General features: G+C 39.8%; 2 protein-coding genes across 8 annotated transcripts in view; both read left to right on the top strand.

The window, feature by feature from the left end:
• The first annotated feature begins 4,203 nt into the window (after positions 1 to 4,203).
• chchd1 (coiled-coil-helix-coiled-coil-helix domain containing 1) lies at positions 4,204 to 14,586 on the top strand. Its single transcript, XM_008114253.3, has 3 exons — positions 4,204 to 4,395; positions 13,038 to 13,156; positions 14,208 to 14,586. The coding sequence occupies exons 1-3, from the start codon at positions 4,251 to 4,253 to the stop codon at positions 14,319 to 14,321; spliced, it is 378 nt and encodes a 125-aa protein (XP_008112460.2). The 5' UTR covers positions 4,204 to 4,250; the 3' UTR covers positions 14,322 to 14,586.
• A 567-nt stretch (positions 14,587 to 15,153) lies between these two features.
• The window catches only part of LOC100551814 (neurotrypsin), a 54,154-nt gene continuing 51,587 nt past the window's right edge, over positions 15,154 to 17,720 (top strand). For 2 of the 7 annotated variants that reach the window (XM_062977460.1, XM_062977459.1), the window contains exon 1: positions 15,154 to 15,282. The gene's annotated coding sequence lies outside the window, so the exon portion shown is untranslated. Of the gene's footprint in view, positions 17,249 to 17,720 lie in introns of all 7 variants that reach the window. The other 5 variants (XM_008114256.3, XM_008114255.3, XM_062977458.1 and 2 more) reach the window with 3 other exon arrangements.

Genomic DNA, 17,720 nt, shown 5'->3' with positions numbered 1-17,720 from the left:
AAATTAGGTTATGATTTTACAAACTAAGTACCAAAACATCATGTTATACAACAAATTTGACAGAAAAAGTAGTTCAATACACAGTAATGCTATGTAGTAATTACTGTATTTACGAATTTAGCACCAAAATATCACGATTTATTGAAAACATTGACCACAAAAATGCGTTGGATAATCCAGAACGTTGGATAAGTGAGTGTTGGATAAGTGAGACTCTACTGTATACTGAAACATGCCAATGCGGCTAGGTGGGCACAAGGGAAAAAAATGCCCTGGCCCACTGCCATAAAGCCAGGATGAGGAAAGTATTTACTTGGTCTGCATATCCCATCAACACTGACCAGTATGGGAGTTCCTGCAGCCAGAGTCCCCATCCCCACAATTGGATGATAGCCATAAAGCAAGAAGTTCTGTTCCCAGGGCATTGGAAGTAATGTCTTGTGTGCCCATGGATTTAAATATCCATGTCTTGAAGCTGCTATTTAAAAATTCCAAAAACCAGATCTTCTTTTTCCATTTTATATAATGGACATCATTTTATTATATCATTGTATATAAGAGGGTTTGAATATCCACAGATGCTAGAATTCATGAGGGGTCTTGGAGCCAAACCCCAACAGATACCAAGTGTTGACGGTACAATGCAAAATCTTGTACATGTACATTTCTGCAAGATATTGTTGATTCTCTTCTTTAGAAGTAACAGTGTACATAGTTCTTAAATGCTTACAGCTTCTTTGTGTCCTGAGGCTGTTTCTTTGAGTCCAGATCCCTCAAACAACCCTGTTGAAATTCAGTAGCAAACCATGTTACCAATTTTGGCAGCAAACTAGAAAAAAACACTTAGTAGCAAACCATGTTACCAAATTTGGCAGCAAACTAGAACAAACAAGATTTTCATGCTTGTTTTAATAGTGTGACTGCCAAAATTCCTTGTAGCAATATAGACAGCATGTAGCAGATTTGTGCAGGGGGTCCCTCCCATCTCATCCACTAAAGTTGCTTATTTAGATAAATGAGGGTAATCAAACGATGAGATGAGGCTAAAGTGCTTTAGAAGAAAACTGAAGGAAAATTAAATGTTATAATCCATTATTTAGATATCTCAGGCACAGCTATGGCATTTACCAGAGTTTAGATCTTTAAAAAATCTCTTATGCTTCTAGTGTAGAGAGTAGTTAAATCTGGATTTAAGTATTTTTGTTTAAATATGTCCATGTTAGATACCTTGTAAACTTACTGCTGTTTTTAATGCACCTGAGTATTCTGTTCATCAGGCTCTGGAGGCCTGATGAAAGGTATTAATGTGTTGTGCAAGTTCAGAGATGTAAATTCAGCCTATATCTCAGTTGTTAATAATTTAGCAGATCTCAGAATTCTCCTTCCAGGACTCATTCTTTGTAGTAATATGTTTTGCTAAAAGAATCAGCCTTCAGTTTAAAAAGAGGGGCAAAAACAACCATTGCCCCAACGACCAACATATCTTCGTCAATGATGCCATTGGGTTTGGAATATTGCAGTGTTTGAAGTAGACACCTTAGGAGACTTTTCAAGAGAACTGACATGAAATTGGGCCCAATTCAAAGTGCAGGTTATTACATATAATCCCTATACGCTTCGCATCCAACCTCTCTTTGAGACCACATCTTCTATGAGCCAGTGTGGGCTCTGAGATCTGGGGAGGCCCTTCTCTCAGTCCCACCACCGTCCCAGATACAGTTGAGAGAGAGAGAGAGCCTTCTTGGTGGTGGCTTCCCAGCTCTGGAATGCCCTCCCTAGAGAGATTAGGTTAACCCCCACTGTCCAAACCTTTTTCTTTAGCCTAAAAAAAATTGGCTTTTTGAGTAGTCTTCAATGGCTACATGTGGGAAATGATTGTTTACTCCAGCACTTTAGTTCATGAATTGAAAATACCCAGTTTTATCCACAGGTACTACTGCGTTTTATACATTTTAAAATGTTATTATGTGATGTTGTGTGCGTTTGTTTTGTTTGTGGTCGTAATTTTATGTTATTGTTTTTATGCGTATGTATTGTTAATTGAATGAGTGGCACTTTGAAGTGCTTTTGCGAGCCACCCCGAGTCCCTACAGATAGATGGTGGTGGGGTATAAATAAAGTTTGTTTATTTATTTAACTGACTTGTCAACTTTGTCATTGACATCAGAAAATTATTATTATTTATACCTTTCTCTCCATGGGGATTGAAGGCGCCTAACAATCCCACACTTTAGTTACGTTAGACTACTTAACCAACCACATCTCATATGAACCTGCCCGGACACTGCGATCATCAGGAGAGGTCCTCATCTCGATCCCACCTCCGTCCCAAACCTGGCTGGTGGGGACGAGGGAGAGAGAGAGAGGGTGTGCTTCTCTGCAATTGCCCCCTCCACCGCTCCTGAACTCTCCTGAAAGACATCAGAACAGCCCCATTGCTGCCCTCTTTCAGGAAACAACAAAAAACCTTCCTATGTTCCCAAGCATATGGTGAAATGAATAACTGAACACATGGCATTATGAAATGAGGACTAGTTTATGGAAACTGCTTTTAAATTTCCCCTTTACTGATATTGTTTTAATATGTTTTATAGAACATATCCCCCGGTGGCGCAGTGGGTTAAACCACTGAGTTGTTGAACTTGCTGACCGAAAGGTTGATGGTTCGAATCCGGAGAGCAAGTTGAGCTCCCGCTGTTAGCCCCAGCGTCTGCCAACCTAGCAGTTCAAAAACATGCCAATGTGAGTAGATCAATAGGTATCACTCCGGTGGGAAGGTAACGACATGCAGTCATACCAGCCACATGACCTTGGAGGTGTCTACGGACAACGCCGGCTCTTCGGCTTAGAAAAGGAGATGAGCACCAACCCCCAGAATCAGACATGACTAGTCTTAATGTCAGGAGAAAGCTTCTACCTTTATCTATAGGATAGTTATGATGGCTTTTATAACTATTTGTTTTATATTATTTACATTATATTTTATTTAAATTGTACTACTTATCACAGTGCAAGACATTGAATATTTGCCATTTATGCCTGTGAGCTGCCCTGAGTCTCCAGGGGAGATTGGGCAGGATATAAATAAAGTTTTGTGTTGTTGCTTTAAAAGCACAGTACAATGTTCCTTCACTTATTGCTGGGGTTAGGTTCCAGGACCACCCACAATAAGTGAAAATCCGCAAAGTAGGGACACTATATTTATTTTAATATTTATACATTATTTTAGTAGTTTTACACTATTTGAAGTCTTTATCAACCAATCGTGTGTTGATAAATCGCCTCCTTCTCCTCCTGTTGCTGCTTGGGCTCCTTTTCTCTCCCTTCGGCTTCTCCTTCCTCCCTTCCTTAGGCTGTGAATTGTAATTTTTTATGCTTTATAACAGTCTTTTAGAGTTTTTTGAAAAACCGCAAAATAGCGAATCCGCAAAAAGTGAACCGCGAAGTAGTGAGGGAATGCTGTATTTTAAAAAAAGTTTTAAAAAGAAATACTGTGGTAAAAACGGATTAAAATATAACAACTGCACTTAAAAAGGTCTAGAGCAGATGATGAAGCAGTAAGTTAGGGCCAGCATAGGTGACTGTCTCAAAAAACACAACAGCAAATCAAATTCCATTTATTATGTAGAACTGGTGGTGACAGCACAGCTAATTTGTTGTTGAAGGCTTTCATGGCCGGGATCACAGGGTTGTTGTATGTCTTTCGGGCTGTGTGGCATGTTCCAGAAGCATTCTCTCCTGACGTTTTGCCCACATCTATGGCAGGCATCCTCAGAGGTTGTGAGGTATGGATCCATACCTCACAACCTCTGAGGATGCCTGCCATAGATGTGGGCGAAACGTCAGGAGAGAATACTTCTGGAACATGGCCACACAGCACGAAAGACATACAACAACCCAGCACAGCTAATTCCTTGCTCGCTCCCTCTGTCTGTCTGCATAGAGCAGGCATGGGCAAACTTGGGCCCTCCAGGTGTTTTGGACTTCAACGCCCACAACTTCTGGTCTCATGCCCCTTGTTTTTCCTCTTCAGCCGCTAAGCGGTTGAGGGGAGAAAGGAAGAGGTCTGAGACCAGGAATTGTGGGAGTTAAAAGTCCAAAACACCTGCAAGGCCCAAGTTTGCCCATGCCCTGCATAGAGTTAACAGAACCCAAAAGGACCTTCTTTGCGACACTGGCGTAATGCGGTGGCGCCTTTCCGGCACTGGGCCTGCTTTCCGGCTTTCCCTGGATACCCCGAAAGCTCCGATATGGCGGCCTCCCGGCCTCCCATCCCTTCCTATTTGGGCGCCTTGGCCCAGCTGAACAAGGCCCGGGGGAAGGCGGCAGCGAAGAAACTCCCTCGGCCTCTGGTGCTGGCCAACCGTGTCTCCAACCGGCGACTGAGGCAGGGAGGTAGGCCTCGCTTCTCTCCCGCTTGGGCCCACCGCAGGTCTGCGGCGCCTCGGGGACTACCAGGCTCACTGAGTGTGGCAAGGAGAGGAAAGAGACCAATAGAGGCCTCCAGCCAGCCTCTCTCCCTCGCTTATTGACTGCTGCTGTTATACTGAGGCCCGTAGTTTGGGTGTTGGGCCAGAGTACTGAGTGGAGAACAAGGTTTGAGTCCCTAGTTGGACATGAATGGATGACTATTGTGTTGTCGAAGGCTTTCATAGCCAGAAATACTGGGTTGCTATGAGTTTTCCGGACTGTGTGACTATGTTCCAGTAGCATTCTCTCCTGACGTTTCGCCCACATCTGTGACAGGCATCCTCAGAGGTTGTGAGGTATATTGGAATCTAAGTCAGTGAAGTTTATAAATCTGTGGAATGTCCAGGGTAGGAGAAAGAACTCTTGTCTGCCTGAGGCAAATGTGAATGTTGCACTTGGCCAGCTTGATTAGCATTGAATAGCCTGGCAGCTTACTGGCTGATTACTGCCTAGGGGAATCCTTTGTTGGTAGGTTTGCTGCTCAGTTGTTTAGTCGTCTCCGACTCTTCGTGACCTCATGGACCAGTCCACGCCAAAGCTCCCTGTCGGCTGTCACCGCCCCCACTTCCTTCAAGGTCAAGCCAGTCACTTCAAGGATACCGTCCGTCCATCTTGCCCTTGGTTGGCCTCTCTTCTTTTTTCCTTCCATTTTCCCCAGCATCGTGATCTTTCCAATCTTTCCTGACTCCTCATGATGTGGCCAAAATACTTCAGCTTTGCCTCTAATATCCTTCCCTCCAGTGAGCAGCCGGGCATTATTTCCTGGAGGATTTCCTGCTTCTTAGCAGGGGGTTGGATTGGATGGCCCATGTGGTCTCTTCCAACTCTACTATTCTATGATTCTATGGATGGACTGGTTGGATCTTCTTGCGGTCCAAGGCACTCTCAGGATTTTCCTCCAGCACCAGAGTTCAAAAGCGTCTATCTTCCTTCGCTCAGCCTTCCTTATGGTCCAGGTCTCGCATCCATAGATTACTATGGGGAATACCATTGCTTTGACTATGTGGACCTTCATTGCCAGTGTGATGTCTCTGCTCTTCACTATTTTGCCAAGGTTGGCCATTGCTCTCCTCTCAAGAAGTAAACGTCTTCTGATTTCCTGGCTACAGTCTGCATCTGCAGTGATCTTCGTGCCTAGAAATATAAAGTCTGTCACTGCCTCCAGTGACAGACTGGAGGTGTTAGCTGGCCCTGATTGATTCCTATCTGGAATTCCCCTGTCTGGAATAAAGAGTATTGTTCTTTATTTACTGTCCTGATTTTAGATTTTTTTAAAATACTGGTAGCCAGATTTTGTTCATTTTCATGCTTCTCTCCTTTCTGTTGAAATTGTCCACATGCTTGTGGATTTCAATGGCTTCTCTGTGTAGTCTGACATGGCGGTTGTTAGACTGGTTCAGCGTTTCTGTGTTCTCAAATAATATGCTGTGTCCAGGTTGGTTTATCAAGTGCTCTGCTATGGCTGACTTCTCTGGTTGAGTTGGTCTGCAGTGCCTTTCATGTTCCTTGATTCATGTTTGGGCAATGTTGCATTTGGTGGTCCCTATGTAGACTTGTCCACAGCTGCATGGGTATACGGTAGACTCCTGCAGAGGTGAGAGGATCCCTCTTGTCCTTTGCTGAACATAGTATTTGTTGGCTTTTCTTGGTGGGTCTGCGGATAGTTTGTAGGTTGTGTTTCTTCATCACTTACCTATGTGATCAGTGGTTCCCTTGATGTTGCAATTGACCACTTTGATTAACATTGAATGGCCTTTTAGCTTCAAAGCCTGGCTGCTTCCTGCCTGGGGGAATCCTTTGAAGTCAGCCATAGCAAAGCACTTGATGAACCAACCTGGACACAGCATATTATTTGAGAACACAGAAATGCTGGACCACTCTAACAACCACCATGTCAGACCACATTCTACGTTCATTCTATTTGTGTGGTCATAAGGATAGGCTGGTTCAGTTCCTTATATTTTCTATTTCCCTTTACCTTGGCTATTGGTTTTTCCCATTATTCCTAGGATATCCATTAATATCTTTATATTTGTTTTTCCATGATGTAATCTTGAAGTATATAACCTGCTATATATGATGCTTATAAAATCTGTGGGTATGGATAATAAAGTGAATAGGCTAAAACTTTATCCGCTAAAATTATCCACGAATTGCTTCCTTATTTTTATAGCAACCACAACAAAATTGAGCCACTCTATAAGTGATTGATGGGTTCTTAATAATAATAACTTTATTCTTATACTCCACCACCATCTCCTCAAAGGAACTTGTGGCGACTTACATGAGACCAAATTTCCCTAAGACAATAAACAAACAATCCATCAAAACAGAAACACAGTTGAAATTAAAACATGGTCAGATAGAACAATTGTCCAGTTAAAGCAAAGTTAAATAAGCATGAAAGTATAAAACTTTAGCATTAAAACTCCACCCAAAGAATGCTCAAAATCCAAGAACCATGGATACTAAAATGGGCATGACCAGACTATCAAAAAGGACTAGGCATGGGAAATTATAGCAAATTACAATGCCGGGCATTGAGCGGGATAAAGGGAGCAGAGTTTTATCTGACTAACAAGGGACTGGGCATTATAAATGGGGTGAATTATTCTTGAATGCTTGCTGAAACATCCGGGTTTTCAGCTCCTTGCGAAAGTTGGACAGAGTGGGGGCTTGTCTAATCTCCCTGCGGCGGGAGTTCCAAAGTTCCTTATCCTTTATAACAGACATGGGCAAACTTTGGCCCTCTTTGGCTCTCTCTGTCTTCTGGTAGGAATTGTGGGAGTTGAAGTCCAAAACACCGGGAGTTTGCCCATGCTTGCTCTATAAGAAGTTTTAGATAATATTCTTCATATCTGCCAGGAGTCATCTGTACAATGGGAGTAATAAAAACAGATTGAATATCCTTGTAGAAGTGACATTGTAAAAGGACAGTGGCAGTTTCCACTCTCTATATCTCATGGGCATACTTGCTATTTATTTATCGTGTCAGAAATGAATTGATACAGTTATAATGTATAAAAAACCACAAACAAGAGTTTTTTTTAAAAAAAAATCACTTGGGATTATACTACATTTCCTTTGACCAGAAACTAGCCATTTCAAGTGCCTCTGGTGTCACTGTAAGAAGGTCCTCCATTGTGCATGTGGCATTAGTCAGTGGTCTGTCGTTTTCTCCACACTCACATGTTGTGGACTCCACTTTGAAGCTCCATTTCTGCATCTCATGGTACCAGATCGCAGTCTGTTCAGTGCCTTCCAAGTTGCCTAGTCTTCTGTGTGCCCATGAGGGAGTTTCTCAAGCGGTATCAGCCACGTATTGAGGTTCTGGGTTCTAGCCTGCCACTTCTGGACTCTCGCTTGCTGCAAGTATCTCTGTAAATCTTAGAAAGCTGTTTCTTGATTTAAGATGTTGGCATGCTGGCTGATATCCGAACAGAGGATGGGCCAGATATGCCAATGCCTTAGTCCTTTCATTATTGGCGGCTACTTCCCAATGGATGTCAGGTGGTGCAATACTGGCTAAACAGTATAATTTCTCCAACCGTGCAGGCTGTAGACATCTCATTAAGAGCCACATCCACTGTTTTAATGTAGTGAGATGTATTCCATACTGGGCATGTGTATTCAGCAGCAGAGTAGTGAAGCATAAGGGCAGGTGTCTTCACTGTATCTGGTTGTACCAGTCAGCTTTCTAGCACCTACTTTTTGCTGCCTCTGCCTCAGGGCCGTCCCACTCAGCCATATAACCCAGAATATCAGGGCAGGTAATGCACAATATCTTATTTGAACTGAGTTATCTGAGTCCACACTGCCATATAATCCAGTTCAATGTGGATTTTATACAGCTGTGTGGAAGGGGCCTCAGAGTGTGATGGAAGCTCCTTCTTTGGAGGCTTTTAAACATGGCTATATGTCAATGATGCTTTAGTTGTGCTTTTCCTGCATGGCAGTTCTTAAGCTGAATTTGTATGTAAGTTGGAACAGGTACATTTTTAAATGTAACTCCAACCAAATATATATACAGGGTGTCCATAAAGTTTCTTTAGCATTTAAAATGGTAAAGAGACTTTATGACACATTGTTTGTTTAGCTTTGGATAGCATAGGGAAGGGTTAACACCCCTGTAGAGTTTGTTTTGCTATCTGTACAACTGTTCAGAAGATTTCACCTTAATTTCTGTCCCTGTGATAAGTGAATTTTAAAAAAAATAGCTTGTTGTGGAAACATGGACTGGTGAGAAAGCTTTAGTGGAGACACCTTTTCCCATGATTACTCTTCCGGGAGTGAATTTTTCTTCCTAGAGGTAGATTTCTCTGACTCCTGTTGTCTCACCCCCGTTCTTAATTATGAGCCATTTGTAAGTTGGATGTTTGTAACTGTCTGTAATCATAACTTACTTAAAAGCAGGACTCAAGTCTACTTACAAATTATGATCAATATAATACAATTACAATTGCCTTATCTGAACCTTGGAGAGTTAAGCCCCATGTGGCAGCCTCCAACTGTTCAGGAGATAATCTCAGCCTTGTGGCTTTTGTCCTTTTCACCAAGATGAACCTGGGACTCCCTGCACACAGATGGCCAAACATTCTCAATGAGCACAATATGCAACAAGTGCAATGGAAAACAATGAGAACAAACGGTTCGAATACTAAGCAGTCAAGCATTTTTATCTTTGTACATCTGCCAGATTTGTAAATGTATTTGCCAGCTGAGGACAAGTTTGTGCATTATAATTCATGAATATAAGTCTGACAGATTTTGAAAGTATCAAAAACTTGTTTGATCTTTCTATGGCTGTCTTTCATGAATGCAAAATATACATCCCTTGTTGTCTTCTTAATCTTAATTACTTTCCTGACAATGGTGCAGTCATCTTGACAGAAAATGGAGGATGTACCTAGTTCCAAGAGTGGAATGACTTAACTTTTAAAGTAATGCAAAAATAGATTTTCTTGCTTGCACTAAGTCTATTCCATCAGAAAAACAAAGCACAGAGTAATGGATGCAGCTCATATGCCCAGGAGTAGATTGTCTGTAACTTTCCAATATGATCTTGTTCATATTTGCTCAAATTGGTAAATAGGGTGTGCTTGAACAGTAACAAAAATGTAATGATAAACAACTGGCTACAGCTTTTGAACTGCTTAAGGAGAATATCACTTAGAGTACATGGAACGTTTTTGTTTCTCTGTCTTCTACAAACAAGGTTTGTGCCTACACAGAGCTGCAAAGGGAATGTTTCTAGAGCTGGAGTAGCTTTGGCAGGAATCTTGCCCTAGTTGAAAGGCGTGTTTATGTAGTCGATTTGGTGTCTGTTTTCTTGCCTGAGTAACAGAGATGGGAGTTGGGCAATCATTGGCTCATTGGCTGTTTAATAGGAGGTATCAGTTATCACAGAATCATAGAAAGAAAGATTTGGAAGAAACCTCAGTGACCATCCAGTCCAACCTTCCATGCAGAAGCACGCAATTGAAGTATTCCCAACAGATGGCCATCCAGTCTCTCGCCTCAAAACCTCTAGAAAAGTACAAATATAGATGCTTTTCTCAATACACTATCTAGTTACTTTAACTTTTTACCTGTCATAAGAGAGTAGCAACTGCTGGAATGTGTATAATGGGGTTATTTTATTGTGATTAATTTTACCTTTCTGTATTTTATTGTATTTGTATTGTGTTGCACTGTTGAGTGCATCCTATGAACCACCCTGAATCCCTCCGGGGAGATGGTGGTGGGATACAAATAAAGGTAATGATGATGATGATGATTATCCATTGTACTAACTAGTTTGAGTTACGTTCAATTGTAATTAATATTATTTATACATTCTTAGATGAATTAAGGTTTTGCAACAGTATTTTCTTTGCTATCTCAGTCATTAAAAATTTGGCAGACAGACATACATGTGCACTCACATGCATTCATGCTGTTGAAATAGGAACGTTTGTTTGAATAATTTACCTTGTACGGTACTCCTGAGGCCAAACTTTGTCTATGGCCAATAGCCAGGGGGAATAAATTCCTCAGTAGGAACACAGTAAAAATGTCAATTGTTCCCTCAGTATTTGTAAAACTGGAATAAAGGGGAAAACCATATGCTGACTATAGTAAATATTTTTTCTGGCTGGTAGAAAAAAGCTGGTGTTTCCTGCAGTTGTGTCTGTTTATTTTCAACGATTTTGTCTGTATGAAACCACTTGGAGGATCAAAACTTTGTACAGGCTTCTGAGACCCTTTCCTGTTTACTTCTTTTTTTAAAGCATATTGATTGAAATAAGTTTGGAGGTACAATAGACTATCAGTTAACTGACATCGATAGGAATTAGTAGATGCTGGAGAAATGTAGTTTCCAGTTGTTTGAAAGTTACTATTGAAATAGATTTAACTAATAATATACCACATAGTGTACCATACCATAGACTCTGCTTCATCATCCACTCTGACGGCACTTCCTCATTCCAAGTCGTAAATTAGTTAAACTTGCCTCCCCACTTTTTTTTTTATAAGTGGTACCTTATTTCCTACTTGATAGATGCAACTATCTTTCGGGTTGCTAGGGGCTATTTTTTATTTTTAATTGACGGGTGCTCACCCCGCCACGGGCTGGCCTCGAACTCATGAACTCATGGTCAGAGTGATTTATTGCAGCTGCTCAACAGCCTGCGCCACAGCCCGGCCCCTCACAGTTTTAGGGTGTTACACATGTATTTTCATTTTTATATAAAGTCGTTTGTTTTGGAAAATGGCATTTATAACATTTTGGAAAAATACCTTTTAGAGACTATGCTTTTAAAAAAGCATGACCTTTCAGAGAAGAGCCAAAAACCCTTTAGAATAGAATCTAATAATAATAATAATAATAACAACAACAACAACAACAACAACAACAACAACAACAACAACAAGCAACAACTTTATTTATATCTCACAAAAGGGGACTTGGGATGGCTTACATGGCAATAAAAATGCAAAACAGAACATATAAAATACACAAAAGTTCTCCCAAATCAGGTATACAACCAGATATAATAATGATAGGCAATGGTTTTCAGTTGTTAGACTGAATAATCTGTTATCTCTCATCTTTTAAGAAAACAGAGATTTGCCAGTGCATAAAAACAGCAGAGCTTTGAAAGTGTTTTTCAGTTCCCAAAATATATACGGTACTCTCCCATAAAATAACTTGTTTTATATCATGTACTCAAGAGACAAAAATGAAGTAGACTTGGATAAAAATAGCATATTTGTTTTACTCACAAACTTCATGCATTCAGCATACACAGGTACAAAACTTATCAGTCCAGTTTCAGATATGTTTGAGATAATTCTCTGTGGCATCCAACCAGGACATCTCTTACAAAAAAGCAGCTATCAACAGATCATATAGTCAAAAGAAAGAGTGTATAGTCTGTAGTAGTCGGCTATAACTTCTCAGAAACCATAGAGTAAAGAAAGCTGCATACCAGAACATACATACAGGAAACAGTAAGCAACAAGGTCATAGACAAACAGATTGCTAGCAAAGACTTGAAGAAGGTTGCTATTTCCAACAGTTTGAGAGTTCTGGTTGCTCAAGTTCCAGTTTATTAAGAGTCTACTGCATATTGTTTGTCAAGTATTCTGGGCTGTCTTTTGTTTAGCTCTTGTGGCTTCCCACTCTTCCCTCTTTGTTCATATATCTTTTTCCATACTGCTTTTTGTGGGTTGCAAATAAATTCTATATAAATCAAAATATGAACAGAACATAATAGATTAATTGACCTTCAGTGTGAATTGAGTTTATTTGAAATTTTATTCTCTTATTTAAGATCAGAACATGCCTTTCCTTGGTGCAAGGGACGTACTATATGCAGAACATTACTGTATTTTTTTTCCATTCTATGACTTCCTTTTCCTATATGAACATATCTAAAATGTGGTGTGTCTTAGAATTGCAGGTGTTTGTTATGTATTTTTGTTGATGGTGATGGTACCGAAATTAGGGCAGTCTTACAATCATTGGTGTCTTACAGTTGAAGAACGACAATAGCAATACTGCTGAAAACAAGGGGATTCATGTTGGTTATTGTTACAAATCAATACTTGTGCAAATTAGAAACAGAAATCAAAATCATGGTTAAAGTTCTTAAAAATAAGTAAACAGCAGTTTTTTTTTTTTTTGCTTGCTTAGAAGTCTTGTCATATGGAAATGGAGCAACACCTGTAACTGTGCTTTGTCCATTTGGTGTCAGGCAAAAACCATAGGTGGCACAGTAAATGGATTTGTAAATTATTTTGGTTTGATTACAAAGCATATTTTGTGAAATGAAAACGTTGCATCAAACCATGGTTTAACATGCTTAATTATAGTTTAATGTGAGGCAGACATGTTACAAGGCACTGAAAGTTGAGATTTGTGCTGTTGGGACAAAAAAAATTACAGTATATATAAACTTGAAATGGCAGGCATGCTAAACACGCCTGTCTTTATCTTCTTCCTAGTTACATGGGGTTATTGTGCAGTAGATTTGTTGATATTCTGAACGACCTGTAAATAATATGTTTCCTTTCTTCTACAGAGGCAACATGTATCACAGAGATGTCCTTAATGATGGCCTGTTGGAAACAGAACGAGTTCAGTGACACAGCTTGTGCCCAGGAGATCCAGACGTTCTATGACTGTGCAGCGAAGGCAGAAGTAATCGCATTTTAATGTACCTTTCCTTAAGCACCATAAAACTAGGTTCCATAGATAATTGGAGTGTGCAATGTCACTATGCGTCATCATTAATCATTGCTATATTAGAGCACATTAGGAAGTCCTCATATTTTAATTCTACAGTTACTGCTTGTCATATTACTACAAGTATTTTCCACTTGTGTGTAGGAATTGTCCTCCCTGGAGGCATTTCTTGCTCTTCTAGGAGAATCTGCTCCACTCTTTACTGAAAACCTTCATCCTCCCTGACAAGTTGAAGAGCAAAGATACATTGTACTACATCTTCTCCAACAGAGCAGCTACTGTGTCATCTGCAGAATAACTTGCACTTGCTGCAGATACAGCACAGCAGATTCTCTGACAGGAAAACAAGCATGGCAAAGATGTAGCCATTAACTGCAATAGCTGTCACCATCTGTGTTCTTGCTCTGTTTACATTGAGTAGTATGCTTTTCTTTGTATCCAGCTAGTTTGTGACCATGACCTTTGTGCCATTAAATTATAGAAGTAAACATTAATATGTTTAGGGAAGCAGACAGTTGTCAAAACAGTAGACCACAGAATAGTTATTGTGTACCATTCATTATTTTTTCTTAGGGTTCAAGGGTAATATCAGTTTATTTGCACCCAATTAAAGTTGTTTATATATAACACACATACTTCATAGTCATCGTGTCAAACGTTCTGTTTTGTCAGTTATTTTATTCTTAGAAAAATATTATCCTCCCTTGTTCCTGGTGAAGAAACAGATATCAACAGGAAACTGACTAGACACAGTGTACAGCTAAGTACACTTGCATGATAACTTGAGCATATACAATCCGTCTGTCCCTAGAAATAAACAGTGATATTGATCATGGTTTATTTTAACTGTTTCAAAGAAAAAGAATATATTTTTGTTTCTTACTATGCTGACTCAGCCCGTTGTCGCCATTTCTAAGTGTTCAGATGCTGATGCTTCTGTCATTGGAAATAATGATGGTTTTTGTATTTAAAGAAGTAAAAGTATTTTATTTGCATTCTTTTTTAGGCAGAACGCAAGGAGAAAATTCGCCAAGAATCCATTGGTTTAACAGGAAATCTTACTCCTAAACAAGTCAACAAATTACTAAGTCGGTTTCCTAACATTACACAAAATTCTTAATGAGGACTTGCTTTCCTGTGTGTCTGGATATTAGGAGCCAAAATGGCTGTATTTGGTGGAATTTCCTCCTACTTTGTCTTTCAATTTGAAGGATGTAGCTCCGTAACTACAAGAGCTGAAGACGAGGACTCTCTGTTCCAGATCAAGTGAAAACCTAAAGTACCTTCTGCTATGAAGCTTCTTTCAGCAGAAGGAGGTTTGCTTGAAATGTTGCCAGTTCACACCACTTTTAAGTCATGTGTGAAATAAAATCTGATTAAATGTGTGACAGTTGTATCTGTTAGGGGATAGATTGTGCTGGTGGTTTTGTACATGTTATCTGGGTATGTTTAGTTTGTTTAGAAAAGGTGACTGAGGGTACATGCTAGCTATGTTTAAATATTTCTAAGGATGTCACATTGAGGAGAAGGCAAGCTTGTTTTCTGCTGCTCTGTAGATAAGGACATGGAGCAATGGATTCAAATTGCAGGGAAAGAAAATCCACCTAAATATTAGGAAGAAGTTCCTGACCATAAGAACTATTTGGCAGTGGAATATGCTGCCTTGGAGCTTGGTGGAGTTTCCTTCTCTGGAGTTTTTAAGCAGAGGCTGAATGGCCATCTGTCAGGAGTGCTTTGATTGGCAGAATCGGGTTCAATATATGGCCCTTGCGGTCTCTTCCTGCTCCTTGATTCTATGAATACAGTGGATCCTAGATATCTGCTGTTGCTTAGTTCTAGTACTAAAATCTGTGGATGCTCAAGTCCCATTATCTGCAATGGTGTAATAAAATGGTGTCTCTTATATTCAATGGAAGAATCAAAATATGCTTTTTGGGTTTTTTTGCAGATCGAACATCTTCAAGCTGCTTTGAGTTTTCTTTGTGTAGGCAGAAAGCAGGGTAAAAATAAACATAATAATGATAACTACAGCAACCACTCAAGCCTTAGATGGTGGACTTCATACATGTGAGGAGCCAGCTGTACGTACTCATAGAGCATATCTTCTTTATGAACTACAGGTATCTAAAATATTTCATTGGCTCAGGCAGAGCATGAGCAAATACACCTTTTAATCCTGCTTCTCATGCTAAAAATTAGTCAAAATTCCAATTATTCATAATCGTCTGTTTTGAGGAGTAGAAAGGTAACATTTGCATGTCAAATTGTTTTTAAGATCATACAAAGATATTAATCTCTGGCACAATTCATTGTTTTCTGAAAGGACATTCTGGGGATACATAATTTTTCAGGTCTTCCTCTCTGAGGCAGAGAGAGAGAAATGACCTTCCAGAGGGAGACTTCACACATGCCTTACTTCTATGAGAAAATGCTTTATTGTCATTCCATTTTTGGAACAAAAATTAGATGAGCCAACAGACATGGTAAGAGAGACTGAATGTGAAGATATGAATATGACCTATCGTCCTATTGAGATCAGTGGCAAGAAAAATAAAAGCTAAAGAAAGGGTTGTAAAAATTATTTAAAATGAAAATATCCCTCTTTTTTCCTTGTGATCAAGACAAAGAATACCAATATTTCTCTCCCACAGGATTGATCCATGTACCAGACTGAAATTTCCAATCCAACTCCCAAGAATGAACACATATATTATACATATATGAAGATTCCTAGATTAGATTTTTGTCATACTAGTATAGGACATACAAAAGTATTAGTTTAGTTTTCATAGTTCCGTAATATCTATCGCAAGGGTGGGCAATTGGGAGGCTAGAGGCTATATTAACTCCTCAGGAGACCTTAAAAGGCTGTACAGTGTCTTTCCACACACAACCTGGGAGATTTTTTTTACCCCAAATGTCCTATAAGATTCCAGGGGCATTATGCATGTAATTGGGTTGGAGTAGAGGGTGGTCCTTTTTAGACCCAGGAAAAAACTGTTAACAACAGAAAGTGACCAAAGGTTTTTGAGAAAGACCTATCCTGGTTCTATAATGGTCCAAATGAGACCAAAATGTGGCAAAGATTTCCCCACATCCCTAGAAGTAAAATGTACTTAAAAATGTCCTTTCCCTCCTGGGTGCTGCAGATTGTTTACATCACATCTATAGGATGAAAGACAGGGAGGGGCAAAATGGCAAGAGACACAGAGACAATGATGAGTTCATCTTTGCTCCTCTTTCTGCAGTTGCTCATTATGAAGTAGACAACAGTAGAAAGATGCTTGAAATAATAAAAATTTGAATGTATAAGGGTTGAATGAAAAGTAATGCCCCCACCTTCTTTATTTGGGTTTGGATGAGAACATTTTAATAAGTCAAATGCAGAAGTAATCCTTAGAATGTGCTCTTTAACTACCACTATTCACTTTTCCACATAATCACTAGACAACTGGATACATTTCTGCCAATGATGAACAATTTTTCTGAAGCCGTCATGGAAGAAGTTGACACTCTGTTTCTGCAACCAGCCTCTCATAGTACCCATCGTGCACAGATCTTCCAATAGCCAAGCAAAGCAATAATGTGATCCACACATTCATGTGAAATGCCGATTATGCTTGAAATTTCTCTCTGAGTGATACGATGATCGTCCTGAATCAATCTGTCAACCTTTTGCTTGTGAATCTTGGTGGTTGCTCTCACAGGACATCCAACTCTTTGTCGCACAAGTCAGATGTTCCCACCTCAACATCTTTAAACTTACTCACCCAACGACGCACAGTACTCACTACAACACAATAACCGTAGACAGCTTGCATTCTCTGATGAATCTCCTTTGAGGTGACACCTGCTGTCAAGAATACAATGACTGCACGTTGCTTAAGTTGCACTGATTGACCGTCTGCGCAGGGTTCCATACTTCGCACTTTAACTACACAACCGTCCAATGCTAAGGCTTCCCACCAAATGGAGCTGTAGAGGAGAGTCTACTGAACAAGACAGTACCTGCTGCATACCAGTACTGCCATCTGTTGAGTTACGAAGGTGGAGGCATTACTTTTCATTCAATGCTCGTAATTTACATGTTATAGATTATATTTGTGTTAACATTGAACTTGTTCTGCCATACAAAACATGGCCTTCTCACTGTATAACCTTTTTCATAGCATTTCCTCATGTCACTTCTTTTATGTAGAAATGGGTCTAGTGTGCTTTTTTATTTTGCGCATGCACAATGCTGCTACACATTGTTTGGCATTGTTCAAAATGCCTGTTATTGCTACTGCAAATAGATACATTGTCCATAGAGAGTTATGATGCCACAACAAAGGCAGTCAAGATAGCTACTTGGTTTTTTTTTTTGGGGGGGGGGGCAAACTAAAGTGTCAGCCATAAGGTGCTGTTATTGATATTTCTTTCCAGGTTCCACCTCCTTTCTTGTCATCAATTACTTCTGTCTGCACAGTGTCATGATAGTTACCTACTAATTACATAATTGCAATATTTTGGCCAGACA

This window comes from Anolis carolinensis, chromosome 3 (assembly GCF_035594765.1).
Source record: "Anolis carolinensis isolate JA03-04 chromosome 3, rAnoCar3.1.pri, whole genome shotgun sequence".
Classification (NCBI taxonomy): domain Eukaryota; kingdom Metazoa; phylum Chordata; class Lepidosauria; order Squamata; family Dactyloidae; genus Anolis; species Anolis carolinensis.
The sequence above is the reverse complement of the archived record's forward strand: the minus strand, read 5'-3'. Positions and strand labels throughout refer to the sequence as shown.